This window comes from Manis pentadactyla, chromosome 4, assembly GCF_030020395.1.
Source record: "Manis pentadactyla isolate mManPen7 chromosome 4, mManPen7.hap1, whole genome shotgun sequence".
NCBI classification, from domain to species: domain Eukaryota; kingdom Metazoa; phylum Chordata; class Mammalia; order Pholidota; family Manidae; genus Manis; species Manis pentadactyla.
This window is the reverse complement of record NC_080022.1, coordinates 131,374,446-131,398,478: the sequence shown is the minus strand read 5'-3', so window position 1 is coordinate 131,398,478 and position 24,033 is coordinate 131,374,446. Positions and strand designations below refer to the sequence as shown.

At 48.2% G+C, this 24,033-nt stretch overlaps 1 protein-coding gene across 5 annotated transcripts in view; it reads right to left on the bottom strand.

The window, feature by feature from the left end:
- The window catches only part of GAS7 (growth arrest specific 7), a 224,138-nt gene that overhangs the window by 135,494 nt on the left and 64,611 nt on the right, over positions 1 to 24,033 (bottom strand). For 2 of the 5 annotated variants that reach the window (XM_036927724.2, XM_057500868.1), the window contains one exon: positions 10,794 to 10,912. The exons of 2 other annotated variants lie outside the window; for them this stretch is intronic. In XM_036927724.2, coding sequence (XP_036783619.1) covers positions 10,794 to 10,799 — 6 coding nt within the window. In that variant the 5' untranslated portion in view covers positions 10,800 to 10,912. Of the gene's footprint in view, positions 1 to 10,793; positions 10,913 to 16,462; positions 16,938 to 24,033 lie in introns of those variants that run through there. One more of the 5 variants, XM_057500866.1, reaches the window with a different exon arrangement.

The following is a 24,033-nucleotide window of genomic DNA, read 5'->3' as shown; positions in this document are numbered from 1 at the left end:
GCTGTGCAGGAAGCTCGGCAAACTCATTCCACCTGTAGCCAGAGGGTCCCCATGCAGAGCAGGGGACATGCCCACTTCTGACACACCATCTGAGGCCATGCAGAACCCCTTCCCGGTCAGTGGTAACAATCCTGGAAGTTAGAGCAGTTGTTGTTTGAGCCTGCTCTCCAAGTACAGGGTGACTCTGTTGTTGTCCCTGAGCACCTGGGAAAACCTCGGTGTAGGTGACAGCCTGAAGCTCTGTTCCATAACCAGCAGCACTGAGCTGTTAGAAATGCAGCATCCAGGCCCCTCCCCAGACCTGCTGCGCCACCATCAGCACTCTAACTGCACACCCCGGGAATCATGCCCATGATACTATTCGAGAGAAGCTCTCATTTGCAACATACAGGCAATTTTACTGCTGCACAAGGGACTCTCAGAGCACTGCCACGTAATGATCAAGCGCATAACAACCGCACAGACAGGTGAGGAATTTATAGGTGGTTTCAATTTGGGCATCTCACATGAACTTTTTCCCCAGTGGAATCCAAGGCTGAGCTACTCCATCAGTTCCCTCAAGGATCAACCAAGGTGACCGCAGATTGAAATGTCTCCCTGTCGCCACTGAACCTAATAGAGTAACATTCCAGGGTGTATTTGCCTCTCTGTTCACTCATTTATGTATTCATCACGCTTATTCAAACATTTATAGGCACCTACTGTATGTCAGGCACTGAGAATAAGCAGAGCCAGCCAGTCCTGTGAAGAGTTTGCCTACTGTAAGAGAGAAGAAAGAGCAGACAGGCAAGCACAGTGCAGAGTGGCGGATGTGTGCAGTGCTAAGGGGAAAAATACCAGGGGGGTCCAGGAAGGCTTCAGAGGAGGAGGCAATGCCTATAGGTCATCATCATGACACACTTTCTGTTTACCAAGCTTTTCTCTTTGCTTTTTCCTCTCCCTCCTGTCTTGCTTTCTACTGTATTGATTGCATTTTCTTTATTCTCCCTCCCACCCTCCATCCCCACAAACACAGCATGTAAAGAGTGTGTTGATACTACTTAGGTGGTTACACTGACATTTTTAACATGTACACTGGACTTCAAAGTGTAAAGATAATCAATAACTCTTTACTCCTTCTGAATAATACAAAACCCTGGAATGCTTTAACTTCGATCTCCTCTCTCCTTCCTTCTCGGCATTGGTGGCATGAATTGGCTGACAATGCGATTTTCCCCTAAGTCCTGGAACCCCCTGGTTATTTACTATCTTTTGCCACTGATTATTTTCCAGAAAAATTAAAAATTCCGAACTGACTCATGAGGAAATAGAGAACCTGAATAGATCTATAACCTTTAAAGGAATTGATTGAGTGGCTTAAAATCTACCTTAAAAAACTCTAACAGGTTTATGTGGTTTTACTGACAAGTTTTCTCAAACCTTTAAGGAAAAGACAACACTTATTTAGTCCAATCTCTTCCAGAAATAGAGAGGAAAATACTCAGTTCTTTTTATAAGGCCCTGATACCAACCTTAAGTATGTATTTTATTTATATAATAAATAACCTCACAGGACATAGGTGTAAAAATACTAGACATCAGCAAATCCTGGAAACAGAGGGATATTAAAATATTAGGAAACTCATTAGTTAAAGATTTAAGAAAAAAAATAATCTAGATGCAGAAGAAGCATCTGACAATTAAAACTCCTCACAGACTAGGACTGGAAGGGAATGTTCTTAGTCTGATAAATTGTAACCATCAAAAACTAGAAAAAAAACCTCATACTTAATGGAAAACACTGGAAACTTTTCCTTTTAAGTCAGGAATAAAACAAGGCTATTCACCACTACTGCTTCTTCTCAACACTTTACTCAACATACCATAACTCAGTAAGGCAATAAAAAGAAATAAAAAATTTAAGGCCTGCAGTGACAGAAATTGCTGACATTATCATACCATATAACCCAAATCTAAGAAGTTCTACAGACTATCATAACTAATAAGACAGGTCAAGCTCTATTTATTTAAAAAACAAACAAACCAGTATTCCTGTATATCAGCAAAAATCATAAAACAGAATATTTATCATTACAATGGCTGGCTAAAAACTGGTTGTTTATCTCCATGTTTTCCTGATACTTCATTAAAAATGACTGAAAAAAAAAACTACAAAAAAAGGTACCAAGCCACAGTGAGAAAAAAAAGTGAAATGAGTTGATACATTAACAAATTTAATAATTCAGTTCATTCAAAAATAAATGAGACACATTAACAAAATTTTGGACAATGGAAAACAAATGGATAAATGGTAACGACTTGACACAGAGAACAAAAATGAAAATTTTATGCCTTGGGGCTGGGGAATATTAACAAGAAACAAGCCAATTTATAACGCAGAGAATGGCCCAGTAAGACTCACAGGCACAAGGTTTCAATGAGGTGGAAGTTTAAGAAAGAGGTGAGAGGTCATCTTCTAGATCCCTCCCCACCCTTGGCCTCCAAGTGACTCCCCCTAACCAACCTGGCTGGAAATGCTGGGACTCTGAGGGAAACTAGTTCAGCGCTCCTGCACTCAGGGTCACCCAGATGACAGGCTAACAAGTCAGACTGAAAAAAGGGCAATTAGGCAAACATTTAATTACACACTGCGGGTTAAAATCAACGTCCTTTCACTTCCTTTCTAAGCAAGCTACTGGAGAGTGTGCTCCAACAAAACGAAAAAGAGTATCAAGAAAAGGGAAAACGTGAGACCCAACAAATAACCAAAAGCAGAAGAAAAGCAATGGGATGATGGGGAAGGAAGATCCCAAGATGACAACTGCCCATTACCCTGAAGAGCACCAGACCCAACCAAGACAACAGATTCTTCTATCACCAGTGAAAACACAGACCTGATAGATTAGTTCCTGTGCGGACAGCATTTGGGGGAATTTTATAGGTCTGGTGAAGAGTCTGGGGGAAGAACTAATACAGAAAACACCAGGCAAATAAAAAACCAACTGCTATTGTTTTTATTTACTTTTTTTTTTTAATTAACTAGAGAGAATTTTCAAAGTCCCACCAAAAAAGCAGAAGCCAATAAACAGCTCGGTTGTAATTAATGTTCACAGGCATGCTAAATAATTTACAAAAGTGTACCAAACTCTGACATAACCAAACATCACGGTATCAGTATTTTGGGGGTTATGTAGACACATGGTTGGGGGCAGAAGGGGGGCAGGTAGAGTGATTAGAGAAGAGTCACGTCTAATCTTCCATAAGAAGTTCAATAGACAATGTGAAATATTGGGAGGTCAAGGGTAGGCAGGGGAATGGGGGAAATAAGAAGTAACAGTACCAATGTATTATTTAGAAAAATGGAAATAAGGCCTTAAAGATAAAAGCAGAGGTCTCTGAAGAGAAGAACTTAGGGGTGAAGTGGGGTAAGGGAATGTATTACTTTTAAAAATTCTATTACTTTGATGAAAATAAACATCAAATTTAAGAAGAAAAAAACTAGAATGTGCCATTTGCAATACCAGCAACACTGTAAGTTAGCTTTGAGTAAATGTAACTGAAGTCTTCTATGAAAGAAAATTATGAAACTGTATTGAGGTACATTAAGAAGACCTAAATAAATGGACAGATATAATTTGTTCCTACATGAAGGGTCAAGGTTGCTAAGGAAACTTTTCTCCCCAAATTAATCTCAAAATACAGTGCCATAGAAAGTAAGAGTCTTTATAAAGTTATAACTAAATAGTGAGCTGATGGATAGATACACAACTAGACTAAGGAAAAAGAAAGACACCTCACATATATGACAATATATGACAAAGGTGGCCATCAACTCAGTATGGAAAGTATAGATTTTTTTTTTTAATAAATAGTAATGGAATGACGAGCTACTCAGAAAAAGATTAGAACTGGGACCCTACCTTATAGCAAACTATAGAAGGAAATTACAGATGGATCACAAATCTGAATGTCAAACACAAAACCTTAAAACTTTTAGAAAACAGTTTAGACTATTTTACGACCTCAGCTAAGAAGTTTTCTTATATATACATAAAAAGCACAACTCATGAATAAATAAATTAGACTAGACTATAATTTAGTAATTCCACAGGACAAAATATACCATAAAAAATGAAAAGATAAGGCGATGGTTAAAAGACAACATGACACAAAAGTGAACAGAGCATGAATAGGGAACTCACAGGAGAGGAAATCCGAACAGCAAATATACACACACATGAAAACACACACAATCTCACTAGCAAGGAAGGAAATGCAAATGTAAACTTAAATCCAAGGTGCAATATTTCACACCCTCAGATGGCAAAAATAAGTCTAACGTGTTGGCAAGGGGAATGGAAATTCTAATACTCTGTGGGTGACAGTTATATATATTTGCAAAACCTCTCTGAAAAAGCACAATTTAGCAAAGTCCAGATGTACCTACTCAGATCCAGATATTCTTCTAGGAACCTTCTCCCGGAGGAACATTCACACAGATATACCAGGAGATATGCACAAGGATGGACACTACAGCTTTGTTTCTAATACCCAAAAATGTCCACCAACAGGGACAAATCGTGAAATATGTGTGTGCTAGAAAACTATAGGGCAGTTAAAATGACCTCGGTCTTCATGTATCAATGTAGATGTCCCTCAAAAACATGATGCTTGTAAAAATTGAATCGATAAAAGGTAACTATGGTATGACACATTTCGTGTAAGTTTAAATACCCACAAGATGTTAGTGAATACTATTTTCGATTCATACATGGTAATAAAAATTTTAAACAGGCTTGTGGAAAAGATACACCAACCACAAGATGGCGGTTACCTCCAGAGAGAGAAGGAGAAGAGGGGATAGAATTAGAGGAACATACAGGTAATGCCAAGTAATGTGTTAATTCTGACTGACATTAGGCAAATGTGAATTCTTGTTGAATCCAGAGATGCTGGAGATCATTAATCCTACAGAAAATGTAAATCAAAAGCACAATGAGAAACTGCTTCATACACACTAGAATGGCTTTAAAAAAAAGTCGGCAAGGAGCTAGAACAATTCAAGTTCATACATTGTTTGGTATGAACTGGAGTAACTACTTCAGTGGTTTTTTGCCATTTCTTATGAAGTCATACATAGACTTACCATACAATCCAGCAACTTCACACCTTGGTACTTATGCAAGAGAAATGAAAACTTGTTCAAAAGATTTGTGTACAAATGTTCAAGGAAGAATTACTCATAATAGTCAAAAACTGGCAACAATCCACATGTCCATCGACTGACAAATGGAGGAGCAAATTATAGTAAATTCCCGCTAATGGATTCTGCTTAGCACAAAAAAGGAATGATACAACAATATGGATAAATCTCAGGCATGACCCTCTGCAAAGGAAGCCAGATTGAAGCATACATACCACATGATCCATTTCTATGAAATCCTAGAATAGGCAAACTATAGAACATAAATCAGAGGTGACCTGAGCAAATGAGAAGAGACTGACTGCAAATGGGCAGGAGAGAACTTTCTGGAAAGGTGCCCAATACTCTGGTTAGAGTGGTGGTTACAGGAGTGTTTACATTTGTCAAGGCACTGACCTGTACACATCAAATGGGTGAATTTTATTTTATGGCAAATTATAGCTCATTAAAGTTGGTTTTTAAAATAGGGGTGGTAGATAACATCATCTCTATAATTTCTGTAGACAAATTTTATTAAAAATTAAGTGGGTTTTAGAAAACATGGTTATTAATTATGTATATTGGGAAGCAAAAAGGTTTCAGGGGGAGAATGAAAAACTAAGAAGGCCAATCATGTTAATTCATATTTCCTCCTGGGGAGGGGTTGTCTATTTAATCATTAGAGTAATCCTATGAGAAACTAAAGGGTCCTCTGAGCTATCGAGTTCAAGTCTTTCATTTGCAGAAAAGAAGCCAAAGGTGAGATTTGTCCAAGATCGCTGCAGCAGAGCTTTGCTGCTTAACGTGCCCTGTGCCTTTTACCCATCTCAATAGCACCCCTCTCCTTTTTTAGGGAATTGTCTCTCCCTGACTGGGCACTTCTCTGTGAGGCTATTAGTCCAGGTGCCAGCTGCCCCACTACAAATCCAAAGAGGTCCTTCACAGGGCAAAGGTGTGTGACCCGTGCTTGCCTCCAGATGCTCTCCACTCAGAGAGATGGGACGTTCCTCCATCACAGTCACGCGTACCCAACACCACACTATCTTTGCTGTAATAGTGTTGCTATAACCCCTTACCCCTGGCCTCACACAGCTGAGCACCTTGGATTCTGTTTTCAAGACGTTTTCCCAGCCACCTGCCCATTCTGTCAGTTTCCAGTACCCTTGCAGGAAATCCCACTTTGCTTCGATCAGCCAGAATCAGTTTCTGACATCTGCAACCCATGAATTTAGTGGGGCACAACACCCACCTGGTGCAGGGCAGACAGGCCCACAGCCCAGAGTTCTGAATTCTAGACAACCATCCCTGGGTGTGTCAGCCACCTGGCGAACTTCTCGGGTCCTCACCGTGGCAGGCCCCTAGGCTGCTGGGCGACAGAATGAAAGACAACTGTCCCATACTAAGTGAGTGATGTGCCAGGCACTCTGTCATGCGCTAATTTGGCCCCTCCCACAGCCTGGGAAAGTAGGGATTACCCCAATTTACCTATGAGGCCACTGTAGAGAAGAAAAATATTTTCCCAAGGTAAGAGAGCTCTTAAAGAGACAGAGCCAGGAGCTCGAGCCAGATCTGTCCAACTTTAAAGCCTCGCTCCTATTACCTTATCACGCTGCCTGGCCTCAAGAAAATATTGTCTTCCGCTTCTCCTACTTTACAATTAGGTCACTGGGACTTCAAATGAGGTATGACGAGGCAGGACTGGATGTTGGCTGCACCTACAACGTAGGGAGGGGGGTCACCTGTGTACTCTGGGCGAGAACACGCACCCAGGGGAGAGCCATATGAGGGAGACAGGGGTGGGGTGAGGAACACACTGCAGCCTCAGAGATAGATGTGCTGGGGGACCGTGTGGGAACAGCCACATCCCGGCAAAGTGAAGTGGATTCCTTCTGCGGAGATGAATATGTGTGCATGTTCCCACGGCAACAGAGCATGCTCACTGTTGTGTGTACCTGGAACTGACTGACTCACATTTTTGGCACTGCATTAGGCCAGTCTAGAGTCATTAGCTAATCAGCCTAGAATGTGTGCGCTCTCGCCCTGATCATATCTGGGGAGATAAACGGGGTCTCGGTGCACCCCTCCGAGGCTCTGAGGGCGGGGAACTTTCCCTTTGCTCTCACACAGCATTCTCGCCTGGCACTGTCCCTGCCACCAAAGCCTTGGAAGAATTGGGGTTTGTTCCGGGCTCTCTAAACAGAAGGATGGTAACTGAGTTTGAATTAAAGCCAAGGATAGGGAATGAAATATGACACAAAAAGGGAATAAACATGGGTTGTAGAGGCTGTTGAATTCAGTAGGAGCTGCTCATAGGTGCGGAATTCTGATTTCTGACCAAAGCTTGTGAACAAGTCCTGAAGGGTGGCGAGTGAAAGGGATAATCCTGAGAGAGCCTGTGGTAGATCGGGCATAATCTCAGGCTGACCTGGGTGCAGTCATACACATTTCTGGAAAGGAAGGAGAGGGTCTGAGAGGACACGACTCGGCCACTAGCTCCTGGGGATGCAACTGTAAGAGAGGCTGGGGGCGGGGCGCACCGGAAGATGGTGCAGATGCCAGAGACCACAGTGGCCTCTGCAAGCAGAGGGGGCCTGGAAGCTACGGGGATCCCACCACACCCACCTGGAGAGCCTCAAGTGGTTCCCAAATTACTGGATGATTCCATCAGTTTGATGAAGGACCTCCACAGGGTACCAGCAGATACGGCTAAAAGTAAAACCCAGGGGCTACGGGGAAGGGTTTTTTCCTGTAAATGAATGGAAAACTAGGTTCCCACTTAGTTTCTTAAGAGCTCACCAAGAGGTTCAGGTGTGCATAGGGAAAACCCAAAAAGGGAAATCCATCAGAGAAGGAGAGACAAGGGCAAGGAGACTCCCCCACCCAGGTGCCAACAGTGGCTCAGCCCAGCCTCCCCAGAAGGGGACACAGACTCCCAATCCCTGCGAAGCAGACAGCCCTCTCTACAAAGCTGGGATTTCTTCTGATGAAGAACTGGACCAGGATGTCAAGGGGTGCTCATCATCCCCCCCACCATCTCACGAAGCTGGCGCATGGCACTGGTTTGCCTCTGCTGGGCAATGAGCTTGTGAGCTCCTGGGAGGTAGAGGGCGAAGTGTCTACACTGGGTGTCTACACTGTCCACAGCACCCAGCAGACCTGCCTTGCGCACACTTTAGAAATCCAGGAAAGGTGTACTGAGTCGTGCTGAACGAATGAATGAATGAGTGAAGAGGGCTTTCTGAACAGCTTCGTCCAGCAGCCACTATAAACAGGACTGACTCAGCAGGCCCCAGGGTCTCTGCAGCCCGTCTGCCACCACCGAGCTGGGCCTGGGGAGAGCAGAGCAATGGGAGCAGGGCTGGAATCCACAGGCCTCTCAAAATCCGCTATAAGGAAAGTACAGGAAAATAAAGAGCCCCATCAGTGTACTTGGGCCAGGGTGCAGGGGATGTTCAGAAGGAGGGAGAAAGACTCTGAGGCATCTGTGTGCCAAGGGTGGAGAGGTCCCTCAGCGGGAGAGCTTTGGGGCCTCAGCTGGAACAGACCTACGTCACCTCACTGTGAAGGTGCAGCTGCACCAGGTACGTCTCAGGACATAAAAGGAAGTAAAGGATGAATGACTGAGCGAGCCCTGGTAACTGTGGATCTGTCAGGGGCACCAGGGAGGTGGGCTGTCATCTGAAGGAGGGAAGCAGGGGTAGGTAAGACCCCAGGCAGCCTGGCTGCTGGCGACATCCTTGTGGCTCTAACATTCCAGCACTCTGGGCCCCTGAGCTGGGGTGATGAGGGGCTCAGGAAAAGGGGACCCAAGATAAAGCTTCCCACATGAAGCTTCTTGGCCCCTGGCTGACTCTCATTAAACCTGTGCAGGCCCGGCCGGAGGGGCGGCTCCACGCGGTACTAATTGCCCAGCATCTTTTAGCAAGCTCAGTCAGCGCTCTGAATGGAGGCGAGGTAACCCCCTGACAGCCAGCGTCTCTAACAGAAATCTATCATCCTTCATTACGCAGGGCAGGCTGCCATGCCATCCTATTCTACAGTGGTTGCTTCCCTTGCACAAAGGGCAAGGGAAGAGGATTGTGGGCACAAGGCCCAGAGAAGGATACGCAGTCTGACATGTCCCAGCTCAGAGCAGCGAAAGGCTGGCAGGATGCAGACGCCCTGAGATGGAGCACAGCTTCTCTGTGACATTCAGGAGTACATAAGAGAATTAACCCAAGTCCCGATGCTACGTCATCCCTGATCCAGACACCCAGAGTGCCAAATTCAACACAGGGAAAACAGGAGCAGAAAAAAGAAGATTGACGTCCAGGGACAATGGAGGACCCCTCTGGTCCAATCTTCTAGCACAAGAGGTGGGCCCCAAACTTGACACCGAGCTTTGCAGCCAGCACAAAAAGGGAAGTGTGTTTGGCTTAACAGTCCTCAGTGTCCTTAAGATAAAATAAGCCACCTGCTTGGGGAAACACAACTGTTCTTGCCTTAACACCAAAAGAAATTCCCCCCACTGTTTATAGAAACAGAACATTATTTTTTTTAAGTCTGTAAAGACCATGAGTTTCATAGAGCTGTGAATTTTAACCCTTGGTGTGAACCAAGTCCTTAAAAATCAATCCCTGAGTATCAGTTTGCAGCAGCTCCTTGTGCCAAGGGGTCAGTGAAGGCCCAGCTAACCGAAGTAAAAATAAGAAGCAAACTATCTCATCTGGGGAGAACGGTGAGGAGCGGAGTCGGCACAGTGTAAAACTCCTCATCGTTCGTAACAGGGAAACAGTGGTGTCAAAGTTAATAAATCACAAAACACCATCTACATGTCTTATTTAAAATGTTGGAAATAACTGCCAGGAAAACAAATATAAAATGTGGCAGAGAGGGAGGCGAGGGGAGAGTGTGCCGGCCATTCACCGTCATCTCGGCATATCACCCAAGAGGGACTCAATAAATGCTTCCTTAATAGAATGGGGGGAAGATGGGGGGACAGACTGAGCCGGTCCCATCTTGGGGCGATTGGACACTCAGGGCTCCTCCAGGTCAAGAGCTCACACAGGCCGTGTTCCCTGGGATACCCTGAACACACTGAGTGCATAAATCTGGTGAAGCTGATGTGAGGTTCTCAGCAGGGCACAAGGGCAAATGGCGAGCTGCCTCAGGGGGCTCCCCTCCGGGATGCTTTGCTTTTCACGTTCCTACAAACCCTGACCTCAGAACCATAAAAGTCTCCTGGACTTCAAGCCTTTAGCCGAATCTGCAAGCAGGCACAGCAGGTGCACACTTGGCCATCTGAGCCGTCGCTCCAGGTAAGGGGGGAGGGTAAAAATGTGCACTGGGACACACAAGAACCCCAAATTCCTGTTAGGTCCCAATGCTCCTATCTGCCTCGTGCTGCCCCTCTCTGTCCACCCCAGGGAAGTCTCTGGGTGGCTGAGCAGCCAGATCACCTGGAATGAGCAGTGATGTCGGGGTGAGGGATGCACAGGACCTCCCCCCAGGCTAGGCTGGCCGGGAAGCAGGAGGTGGCTTCCTCAACTAGGGCTGACTCTTCTAAACAACTGCCCATCGACCCCGACAAGTGGGACTGCCCTTTGCCCTCTTTCACACTGCCCCTCAGTGACTTCCTTGCTCAGATATTTACCTGCATTCACTGTTCAGAACAGACCTAAAGGGAGGATGGGGTGATGAGGTGGTCCAGGCACCGAGCAGGAGGGAAGCCTTCATTCACCTGAGGTGGGCCAGGCCTTCTTGTCGCAGTAACTGAGAGAGCAGAGGAAGAGTATAAGGTGGGAATCAAGAAGGTACAAGGGTCAGCTCAGGGCTGTGGGACCCGCACACACTCACCTCCTCCTGAATATAAATTATCAAAAAAGGTTAACTGAGGGGCAGAGCTGTGGGCCTGGGCATGGGGGCAAGAGATGGCTCCCTGACATCCACCTGTCCACTACATGCCCAGGACCTGCTCCAAGCCCCGCTTCCCCGTGCTGGTGAAGTAGGCCTGCTGGATTTGATGACCGAGCTCTGAGGGCCCCATCTCAGTCTGAGTCATCGGAAAATGCAGAGGGAGCCGGGACACCGGTCCAACCCTGCTCCCTCTGCCGCACCCCACCCAACCCTCCCTCTGCCGCGCCCCTGTTTACCAAACAGCCCTCTTCCAGCAGCCCACTGCGAGGTCGGGACGCATTCCCAAGGAGCTCCCAGGGACAGCTTCCACAAGGCCCTGCTAGGGTTCCACCACAGATACCGAAGCCGGCAGCCTCAGCCGGCATGGACGCTGTAAACCCTTCTGGCCCCTGAAAAGTTGATGCTCAGTCACAGGGTCAAGTACTGTGAGAGAGGCATGTTCCCCTGCCCTTGGGTGGACCTGGCCCTGAGGCAGCCAGCCTCTCCACGTGGGCCCTGGGAGTGAGGAGCAAGCTGCATTTCTTAATTTCTCCTCCACATCCCCCCAGTCTCCATTATCCTTGCTTAGCAGCCAAGATGGATGGTCAAACACAAACTGAATCCACTAACGTCCAGTGAGATAGAGACACCCAATACAATAGGAAAGAGAGTGCCACGCCAGGCCAGTTACAACAGTGTCAACGTGCCTACATACACAACACTTCATTCTGAAAAGAAGGCGGCTGTTCCTGTGACTTCTGCCAGCTCAGTCTCCCCGGATGCACCACCTCAGTGTGCCAGTCCGTACGGTGCCCTTTGCCCAGTCCTTCTCCCCGAAGCTATACGCTCATAAACCTCACACACCCCAACCCAGAGAGCGTGACTAGCAGCTGACTTCCTCCCACACTCACTGGAGACTGTCAGCCTCCATTTCATACTGAAATGGCTTATGTCGGGGACCGTGAAGGGTCAGGATTTTTCTCTTCCTCTCTTCTGCTGTGCCTGAGAAATATTCTTAGCTTTTTAATGCAGCTCCTTAGCACCAACATAGAAGACCAGGAAGGGACAGAGAGAGAAGCAAAGAGGAGTTTGGTGCCAACTATCCGCTTCATCATTAGGTGTTCTCAAGGCTCAGGAGGAGGAAATAGAAACTTGGGGTAAAAGAAGACTCGGTGGAATTACTCAGATTTAATGGAGAGTTAAAATGAGTGATTTACATGGTTTCTTGGAGCCTTGACATTTGTGATGAATTTCATCCTATTTCTAGCCTGGCCTGCAACCTCACCTCCTGTTAGCACAGAAGATCAAAATCTTGCCTCCTGGCTACTCAAAAGAAGTGTCTCTATCTGCCCACCTTGATGTCCTCACCAGCGCATCCCCTTAGGATAACTTCAAGGCTGTGGGTACACATACACTCACACACAGTTACAACAGCAAACACCACTTCCCACTGGCTGGCCTTTCCTCACCCGTCATGCCCCCAATCTCCTCGCAGCCTCTGCGCTCACACCTTGAGGCTTTTCCTCGTACTTCTGTATTTGGCTTCTCTCTCCACCTGACAGCTGCACTGGTTCTCTCCAAGTCCCTCCAAGGCTAACATCAAGAATCCCCTCACTTCCACATCTGGTCAGTTACCATTTTGGGTCATCTCCATTCTCCTCTCTCTGGAACCAGTTGACCTTGATTTTCCTTTGGGTACCACTCTTGTTCCTTTCTCAGACCATATGGTTAGGATGGGACTGACCCCACCTCCTAGGCATGCTGCCCCCAGGCTCCATTTGAAAGCTGTCTGCTGATTTTCTTTTTTTTCCCTTAATTTTGGAATTAATGAGAGTATTTATCTTTCTGAGGGCGTTGCTAAGGTAGGAAATGAAGCCAACACAGAGGAATGTAAGGCTCACAGAAAGAGACTTCTGATGGTGCTGCCTTGCTGCATAACAAATTAGCCCAAACCTAGTGGCTTCAAACAACAAACATTTGTCATCTCAGTTTCTGCAGGTCAGGGATCTGGGTACCCAGACCTGCAGCCCTACCCAGAATTCTCGTGAGATCGCAGTCAAGGTGCTGGCTGGGTGCTATAGCCGTCTCAAGGCTCGGTTGGTAGAGAATCCATTTCCAAGTTCATTCATGTGGCTCTTTGCAGACCTCAGGCCCTTGCTGGCTACCAAGGTATTAGCATTAGTTCCTTGCCACATAAGAGATGTTTAGTCCCTGACTTCTACCATGATTCCAGTTTTGGCAACTGGATGATAAGATTCATCTTCTAAGTTGGGCTCTTGGCTGTTTGACCTTTTGGTTCTTCTACCCTTGTTCCTCTACCCAGGCTGCAGGGCTCAAGAGTCCCCACCATTTTGGTGCCTTCTTTGGAATTTTCTAAGGGGCCTGGGACAAGCAGGGACTGGCAGAACCATCTGAGCAACCCCCTTCCCAGGCCCAAGTGGGTGCCCTGACCCCTATATACAAGGTAGACCAGATGCCCTGAGGAGCTCTGGCCTATGTGCTGATAGAGTCATCTCAGGACCCTGTGAAGATTCTAGAAGGGCAGCCTGGTGAGCAGAATGCTCCAGCTGGCTGACATGGTGTTTCTCTGGTGGGATGTAAGACTGGGCAGCTAGAACAGTCTTGGCATGCTGATTTGGGGTGACTCAAACTGTTCATATAGACAGGGGTCACACATCCTAGGGGAAGCCCTGCCTCCACCCAATCTTGGCCACCTACTCCCATGGCCATCACCTTGACCTGGTTATTTTAAATCAGTGTTTCCCAAGCCTGGATGAACATGGGAATCACCAGGAGAGCTTTATAAAGTAGAGTGCATCCTCCCCACACCAGTTAATTCAGAATCTCAATCAAAATCAAAATACTCAAGCCCTGTTTTAAGTTCCCCAGATAATTCTAACACTGAGAAGACCTGCTTTGAGTGGATGGCCACAAAACTCAGATGCTCAACTCTTGCTACTCTGCCTTAATATAAGGTCAATGAGCAAATGATTTAGCTGTCTCCAGGACACATTGGGAAGGTGTGTGTTTTCCTAAGCTTCCCCCTGCAGATGTGCTGGGGAGTCTGCTACTCAACTACTCAACGGGGGCTCCAAGAACAGCAGCACCAATTTACCTGGTAGCTTGCTAGAAATGCAGAATCTGCACTTTAATCCCCAAATGATTCATTTGCACCTTCAACTTTGAGCATCACAGTTGAAGCCATCTAGCAACCCATACATAGTCAGCCAGTGGATTTGTTTTTCATCTTCAAAAAACAACTATTTCATACTCTCTCAAGAATGGCCCTGCCTCGAATTTCACTTAAAAGACAGTAGCAATCAGACTGTACCTGCTCACCAACTCACTGCCCAAATTCCATTCTACCTCCTTCAGTGCCCACACTTTCTCAGCCTTCCCTCCCATTATGGTGACTAAAAGGTGTTCCTCTTATCAAAGGCAACCTATCTGTTTTGTACCTATCAGCAAGTAACACCTAACTTTAATCAAATGAGATAAATACATCCTTCAACCCCACTCCTCCAGCCCCTGCCTCATCCTTTGCTTCTCTCATCAAAGCAAGTATTTTTATCATAAGTTATTTGTCACAGCCTCTACTGTTTTAACTCCAATGTCTACCCACTCCACTGAGCCTATTCTCCTAGTGTCACCAATGACCTCCATGCTGTCCCCAAATCCAAGAGCACCTTGGACTCTTCCAGAGTCCTTGACCAGCCAGCAGTATTCAACATTCCCTCCCTGTGGAGACCATGGCTTCTCATGGCTTCCACGGCACCTCACATGTTCTCTGGGGTGTCCTTCCTGGACCTGCCTCCTGGGTTCATTCCCACCTGTTACAGCCATCCTGTCCTCATCCCTCTTTTCTATCTACTCACTCTCTTTAGTGGCCTGATCTCGTCCCATAGCTATATACACCCTCTATTTCCTGATGACCCTAAATTCTTACCTCTAGCCCTGCCTCTCCCATATCTAACTGGCTATTTGCCATCACGACATGGGTGCTCAAGAGGAATCTCTAACAAATCCAAAAGAGAACCCATCTTCCTCACTTCCAAAACAAAGCCAAACCAAACCTGCTCTCCACGCCTCGTTTTAGCAAATGGCACCATGATCCATCCTGGTGCTTAAGCCCCAAATCTAGAACCATCAAGTGTCTCCCACCTTTCCTGTCCAACCCCTGTCCACCTCTGTCATCTACCTCCAAAACCCACCCAGAATCCACCCATTTCTGTTTCCACTGCTCCCACCTTGTTCTCAAGGCCCCATCAACACTCTGCTGTACTATTCCAATGACCCTACTGGTCCCCTTGTTCTGCTTTTCATCCCCTACAGTTCATTCTCAACATGGCAGCCAGAGTGAACTTATAAAACACTGACCAGATTATGTCAACCTTTAAATAAAATCGTCCAAAGGCTTTTCACTACTCTTGGAGAAGAAAAATCTGAACTATGTAGCCTGACTCACAGAGTAATAAAGTCTGCCTTCCATCCACCTTGTCTTACATCATTTTATACCACACTGTGCAGCCGCACTGACCCGCTAGCTCTGGACCAGACTGTACAGTAGACACTGGCTGCCTGTGGCTGTTTTAAGTGAAATTTAAGTCAGCTGAACTAAACTAAAATGGAAAATTCAGGTCCTAAGTCTTTCTAGCCACATTACAAGTGCTCCCTTATCACATGCAGCTGGTGGCCTCATGGCTAGTGCACAGAGAACATTTCCATCACTGCAGAAAGTTCCATTGGATGGTGACATCCTAGCTGTTCCTTGGGAAGGGGGCAAGTCTGGGCCTTCCTTATGGCCTTTGTACTCGCTGTCACCCAGCTCTGAAGTGCCTTCCCCCAGCTCTTCCCATGGCTGGATCTAGACATCAGCTTAAATGTCATCTCCTCAGAGAGGCCTTCCCTGAGCATCCAATCTAAAGAAGCCACCAGGTAGTTAAGCCCAAAATCACATGAGCCAGTTTAACTCTCCCTCACATTTACCACTGACGAGTGTGTTTCTCATTTATTTGTCTGCATATTGCCTAACTCCACCACACCAACTCACCCCGAAGTATATTTATGAGGCCAGGCATCTTGTCAGTCTCAATCACCACCACATTCCAGCTCCCCGTCCTGAGCCCGAGGATAGAGTGCTCAACACGTTCTACTCACTTGGTGTTGGTCATTAGACCCACGTCATAGTTGCATTTCTCCTGAATCTCTCACAGCCATCACCTTTCCTCCATTTTCCTCACCACCACCCAGTCTGAGGCTTCATCCACTCCACCCTGACAGTACTACACACACACACCGGCCTCTGCCTCCAGTGAACCCTGAGAACACTGGCAGGGTAACCTGGGTAGTACTCATCTTGTCAAATCAATGCCCTGCTCCTATCCCAAATGACATTCACATCCCCAAGTGTGGTGTGATCATTCCTACCTCCATGCTGCTGGTATGGTCGTTCCCTCTGCTCACACTCTCTCTGCTCCCCGGGGCAGCCACACCTCCTCTCACCTTCCAGGTGTGGCATAGGTGGCTCCTCAGCAGACAGCAGCCCCTCCTCCAGTCTTCCAGTGCTTCCTTCTGTATTCACGCTTCCGCACTTACTCACAGAAGACCAGAAGTTCCACCTCCCACATGCATGCACACACATAATCCCTCAGATTATTCCTAAGAGCAAACTTTGCTGAGGCTCAGGCATCCGAAGAATTCATAAAGCACACAAAGGTCTAGGCTCACTGAACTAGGGTAAGGTCTGGGGCTCTGCCTTTCTCCACATTCCTTAGGTGACTGGGAGACCCACCGAACTTGAAATCTACTGCTTTAGAACGTCAGACCTGCAGTGTGGGTTGCTCGAGTCCTGCCCAGGGCCACCAGTTCCAAACACCTGGGAAGTGACCAGCTTTGGGAATAACTCTCTCACTTACAAACCTGCTCTTCTTCAAGTACTGAAAGTTATCCACATGCACACCAGGAAGTCACCTTACGTGACAAAAGGGATGCTGCAGGTGTGACTAAGTTAAGGATTTTGAGATGGGGAGGTTAAGCTGGATTCTCTGGGTGGGCCCTAGACACACCACAAGGGTCCGTATAAAGAAAGGGGATACAAGAAGAGCAAAGAGGTAAGAAGCCTATGTGAGGACAGAGGTGGGGGAGAAAGGGCAATGTGATGTGCAGCCAGGAGCCAAGGAAGAAGCCTCTGGAAGATGGAAAAGGAAGGAAGAGATGTCCCCAGAGCCCCCAGAAGGAGCCAGCCCTATGACACCTTCATCTTAGCCTCATTAATACTCATGTCAGGCGTCAGATCCTCAGAATTATGAGAAAAGAAATGTGTCGCTTTAAGCTGCTAAATTTGAGGCAAGTCATTACAGCAGCCACGGGCAATGAATACACCACCTCCCCTGTAACACTACAAGGTAAGAAAAAGTTCAAGAACCACGATTTCCTAAACCCATGTATCTGTCTCTAGCGTACTGAACAATAGCACAGGATGCCCCATCTGGACAGGGCTAGCCTGCCTTGTTCACTTGTGTCTACAGCCCCTAGCTCAGGGCCTGCCATGCACATCTGTGGATATCAAAATTCCTCAAAGCAGGCCAATACTCCAAGTTGGAAGGCACGACCGTCCCAGTGGGTAGCTGAACCCCTTTGGAATTTCCAATAAGGAAATACGAGGGTCCCCAGAACAGGTAACCGAGTTTGGATACCTTGGTAAGCTGTGGCTGCCAAGTTACTGACTGTAACTGGAAGAAACAGCGTCCAAGTATACTGTGCCTCTTTGACTCTCACTGAATCTAAAAAGTACAGCTTAAAGTTGTGCTGTCCAACACGCTAACCACTAGGCAATAAAACTACTTAAATAGAATTAATTAAAATAAAACTGGAGACCCAGATCCTCAGTCACACTAGCCATATCTCAAGTGCCACATGTCAGTGGCTACCGTATCAGGCAGCACAAACACAGAACATTCCCATCACCAGGGAACGTTCTCCTGAACTGTGCAGCTTACAGCATCTCTCCAGGCATGCCTGGCTCCTGCTCTGGCTCCAGACCCTTGACTAGAAAAACTCAGAGAGAGAGAAATGTAGCCAGCACACCCCATTCTATCCTGGGATTCCTTCTGGAACACATGTCTTGAGACACACAGCAAGGAATGCTGTCTACAGACATTTGCCCAAGTCTGACTTTTCATTGAAAAGACTCTATCCTTGGACAGATGCAGAAGGAGCAGGATAAGGAAGCAGCAAATAAGACAGGACTCAGGCAGGGGTGTGGTGGGAAAGATGGGGATTAGAAAGAGGAAGAAGTAGGGAAGGTAAGGGGAGCAGCCTGTAAGACATGAATTCTAGTGATGTTATCAGCAACAGAATATTCACAGGTTGAAAAGAGGCCTCCCTTGAGACACAGTGCAAAACAATCCACAGCCTGCAGGGGGCTGTACCACGGTTCAGAGAAGGGGTCTGCAGGGTAGAGGATCCTCCCTGGGACCTTCTGGAGCTTGGAGGGCTCCCATCCACTCACAGCCCCATGGAGGTAGCCTCCATGTCAGGGAGAGACGCAGAGAGGAAATCAATTGAAATCAAAGACACAACTCTTCCATACAGAAATCTTAAAAATTTGAAAATATACTGTGCTGTGTAGGGCAGGCTATGGGGGAAGCAGATATTGCTAAATCCTGCTGGTGAAAGGGTAAACCAGAACCACCTCATTTGAAGGCCATCTGGAACTTTCTATCAACATTACAAACACTGATACTCTTTGCTCCAGCCTTTCAACTTTAGGAATTTATCCTTCAGAGACACTCTGGGCCTCTGTGCAGAATGATGGGCGTGCAAGGTCATCCACAGCTTGGAGAGGTAACAGGAAAAGATCAGAAGCAACCTATATGCCCATCAGTGAAATGAGGTCTGGAAGGCAATAAAAAGAACAAGGATACTCTTTTTATTAATTAAACGCCAAGATATACAGTTACACGTATAAAAAAAAAACAGCAGCAGCAAAGTGCAGAAGCTCAGAGGCAGCTACCACCTGTGGGAAGGAAAATAAAGGCACACATGTACTGGTAAATGCCTGCTCTCTTTCTGGACGTACCCACAAGAAACTGGTAAACTGTTCGCCTCTGGGCAAGGGAACTGACAGAGGACAGCAGTGGGAGGGAGGCTGATTGTTCACTCTGAGTTCTTTAATACCTTTCAAATATCAGGCCTGATCACTGTATTACCTATTCAGTAAAAGTAAAATGAACAAATAAAGACACACTTCTAGGTATGCATATTCAACAAAAAGTTTAAGATGCACTATACACCCTTTCTGCACTGATGGTACAATCTCCATGTGCAGACGGCACCTGCCAGGTGAGGGGCCAAGGGTGCTAGGGTCTTCTCTCTGCCCCCACTCTCTCTGCTGCCAGGGTCCCATTCCCTGTGGTCTGGGGCCTCCGAAGAGGAGTTCTCATACCCCTGGCTCTCAGCAAATGTGTGCTGTACTCCAGCCTTGGAAATGATCTGAGATTGGCCTCCCCCTACCTAAATCTCAGCTGCAGGGTCGTTTCCAACCGGGGAGCCACCACACCCCAGCAGCCCTGAAAGGATAGAATGCCCACGGCCACCACTGAATGATACCCTGCCAGCCTCTCACTCCGGGGAAGAAAATGAAAGCAAGACCCCTGGCTGCTGTCTGATTATCACTATGGACACCAGACACCAGCCAGTATCAGGGCTGGGTCCAATTAGCCACCCCCACAACAACACCATAGCAACAAAGGTAATATTATTGTTCTAAGAAGAAAAGATAAAAACCACACACACATACACACTGTGTTGCACGGCAGCTCCGAAAACCACAGACAATATTTTTCCACACCCGGCAACTTGTGCCTCTCACTTCCCAATGTGACTTCTTCAGTGGAAAGTCACAGTCTCGGGGCAATTACCTCTTCACACACTCCGTGGCGTGTGCCCTTCACAGGACAAGCAGGCATGAGAACGAGTCCCAGGAAAGCCAGGAGTGGGGGTTGCACCCCTCTCTTGGCCTCCCGCATTGGAGGCAGGGAGGCCCCTGGGCCAGGGACAGCTTCAGGGTGAAGCTCTAAGCTTCCCTCCATCCGTCTGTCTGTCTGACAGCTGCCTGGCTGCCCACCTGCCTCCTCCGTGCCAGACCTGAGCTGGGCACTAGGGTATGGTGGTTGCGGCGATGAGCTGCACACACATCTCCAGACCTAAATGTGGAAAGCATTAACCCAAATGAAAAGACATAAATCAGGAGGAGAGCTTATGGCGCGGAGGCAAACAGCTCTTCTCAGAGCGCGAGAGCCTGCACCATTGCGCAAGAGCTGAGTGAGTGAGTCACCCGCCTGCCGGCAGAGGGAGGACCAGGGAGGGAGCAGGAGGCGGGAGGGGAGCCCCCAGTGGGACTGGCGGGTGCATGGGCAGGGGGAGGGGTGCAAAAACACAGCTGTAGGTTTGTAACTAACCACACTTCATCAGCAGACGTGGGGAAGGGGGGGCAGAATGTCACCTCCCCTCCCCAACTCAGGAAGTGTTTCAAAACGGGTCGTCCCCAGGGAAGACAGCAGGAAGGAGCCTTCCCAACAGCCAACTGGTCACCCTTTACAGGCCGCAGCTGCGTCCTGGGGAAGCGACCACCAGCCCAGAGAGAAGCCTCCCTTATCCTTCTCTGCTCCTCCTTCAGCCATGTCCCATACCCTTCTGGGGTGCCCAGACCTGAGGTGCCCATCCTGGGCACACGATGCCTGCCCCACCTGCTCACCTATCCTCACTACAGTTTCTTCTCTTCCTTTCCTTCTTCCAAATACCCCATCCCCACCACCTCACAAGCTGCTGTTGACAAGCCAGACCCTCAGCCTCCCCCTTCCCTAGTCATGGTGGGGTTGGGGGTAACCTTCCACTTTCCTTCAAGACGGCGCCTCACCCACCAACTCCTCCAGCAACACTGATTGGCAGTGTTCACATTCTAAGCACCTGCTCTGAGCGGGGGCTGCCATCCCTGGGTGTGGCGGGAGTGAGGAGCCCCCAAACACAGCTCAGCTGGGGGGTGCAGGCAACATGGGGTCTGAGCCATGGAGGCTCTAGAAATTAGTGCAGCTCTGAGCAGGACCCCTGGGGTCCTCTTCATCTTGCTCTGATGAAGTAAGAGGCTGGGTTTAGGATCAACTGGCTCCCTTAGACTCTGACAGTGCTCGTCAATAAGAAACACACAAACAAACCGAATTCCCCCACCACCACAGTTCCGGCTGCCGTGGGGCTCACCCCAGAGAACTCGTGGCACAGCCAAGGGGTGCTCCGTTAGAGTGACCCACAGAAAGCACCCCTACTCCCTGAGAGGGAAGCCGCTGGCAGGGGAGGCCTGTGAACAGGGCAAAGCCTCAAAGAACAGGTGGCCGCTGGGTTTTCGTTCAACCTGCCCTCCCACTGAAGCCTTGCAGTTCATCTTATCTCCTTGGAAAAGCAGCTAGTGTCTCAGCCAGCATCTTTCAGAAACCGTCACAAGTTGAGATAGGGAAGATATCCTTCCCACAGTGGGCTAGAAGACACAGGGCAGAGAGGACAGGGTTGGGGGAGAGGGGAGTCCAGGCCAAGGAACCACTCATTCATTCATCCATTCAACAAAATGTACTGAGCGCCTCCTGTATACCACACCCAGTTCCAGGTGCTGGGATGGGCCAGTCAACAGAATAAAGATCTGAGCCCTAGTGTGGCTGCCTGGGGCAGACACACAACCTGCAACCAGTCCCACAGACAGGTTGAAGGTGGCAAATGATGGAGAAAAATAAGTAGAACAGGATAGAGAAATGGGCACGGCAGAGGGAGCAGCAGCCTTCCAGGTGATGAAGGAGTGGCCTATTCTCCTTTCTGTGACTGCTGCAAACCATGGGCTCAGAACAGCACAAACATATCATCCTACAGTTCTGGAAGTAGGACGTCTGCAATGGGGTCACTGGGCTAAAGTTAAGGTTGGCAGGGTGGTTCCTTCTGGAAGGCCTAGGAGAGAACCAGTTTCCTTGCCCTCTTTCAGTATCCAGAGGCTGCCCACGTTCCTTGGCTTGTGACTCCTTTCTTGAATCACTCAACCGTTTGCTTCTGTTGTCACACCTGCTCCTGACCCTGGCCTTCCTGCCTCTTTTCTCATGAAGATCCTTGTCATTATGCTGGGTCCACCTAGATAATCCAGGATCACCTCCTTTCTCAAGATCCTTAACTTAATCACAGCTGCAAAATCCAGTTCGCCAGGTGAGGTAACCTCACACACTCTGGTGTTAAGACGTAGACCTCTTTGAGGGACAGTTACACAGCCCACTGCAGGGCGTCTGCCACAAGGGCTGCAAAGGCCCTCCGGGCACATTTGAAGGGACACTGAAGGCTGGAGTGCCGAAGAGGAAGGAGGCAATGGGGCCCAGTCACAGGGCGCCTCGTCAAACCACTGCAAAAGCATGTTCAGCTTCTACTCTACCATCACAGGGACCAGAATGTTCCAAGGAGAAGTGTGACATAATTAGACTTATTTAAAAAGAACACGCCGGTGTCTACAGAGCAGTCGGGAGGGAACTTCGACAGGCCAGTGGCACAGTGATGAGGCGGTAGGGGTGGTGAACAGTGGTGTGGTTTTCAAAAATCTATCAGGAAGGAGGAGCCCACAAGCTCACCTGATAAACTGAACGCGGGAAGGGAGAGGAAAGGCGGAGTCAAGGTTTCTGGGTCTGGACCCAGGCAGCTGCAAGGACACACTCGCTGTTAGCACTAGAGAAGGCTGCAGGCAGCCCAGCCTGGGGGAAGGACCAGGCGTGAGGCTCTGCATGGGCTGAACAGAGATATGGAGTGAGCAGATCAGGAGGCCAAGAGCAAAACTGTGGGCAAACGCTGGGGGGTGGGAGCGCTTGCTGATCCAAAGCTTAAGGTGCTCATGGGCAAGGCTGCTGGGGTCTGGGCTGGGGCCACCACAGGGCTGTGGATCTGGGTCTGGACTTCGCCCTGGCAGCAATGAGAAGTGCCCAGGGTGTGGAGACAGCCGTGACTCCCCTGGATCAAGTGTGTGAGTTGGGCAGCTAGTTGCAAGACAAGCCCACAGAGGCTGAGTAAACAGGGATTTCAACTCAGCCCTCAATTGCTCAACCAGGCATTTTCCACTTCTCAGTCCATAGGGTGGGAACTGAGTTGTGGGGAAGGGAGGAGGGCGGGGTGGGATTCAGGAGTGCCATCCTACCACAGACTCCAAAATCCTTTGCTGCCAAAAGCTATACTCACTACCTGGCTAGCCCCTCCAGTTTGCCTGGGCCCTTGACCGCCCTGCCAGTGCCACCTGGACAGCCCCTGTAACCCTTGGCTGTTGTGAGGTATCGGCTGGGTCCTACTCCAGGGGCCCAAAACATCACGGGGACAGGGCAGTGTGGAGGGCAGGTGGCTGGACTGCAAGGCACCTTCCAGGGCACCCAGGTGTTGCCCCCACCAGATGCCAGTATAACATGCAATGTGCTCAAAGGCAGTGTTTACTGCCAGCAGGGTCCCGGAGGTGGCTGCCATGAGCTGAGTTCTTCCCAGGCACCTTCATCCATTCATTCGACAGGTATTTAGAGAGCACACATGGCCAGGCCCTGCTTCTAGACATTTGGGGCATGTCAGGGAAGAGAACAGAAGGGAGAACACCTCTGCCTTCACAGAGCTTTCATTCCAGCAGTGGTGAGGGAGGGTGCAGACCATAAAAACAATAAGTAAACTATAAAGAATATTAGAGGATGGGGAGGAAAAAAAAACCAGAAGAAGGTAGGGGGAATCAGGAGTTTGAGGCAGACTAGGGGGTCGGGGGCAGTTTTGAATTGTTCCAGATTCTGCTTGCTTCCAAGTCACCGCTGAAGGTCTTTCTAGCTCTTGGGCCTGCCTTCTTCCTTCTGCTTCCGTCCATTCACCAAATAGCTACTGAGGGCTCAGCACCAGTAGCCCCAGGCACTCCCTACTCTCAGGAAACTTACATCTTATTCAGAGAGAAAGACCTAAGA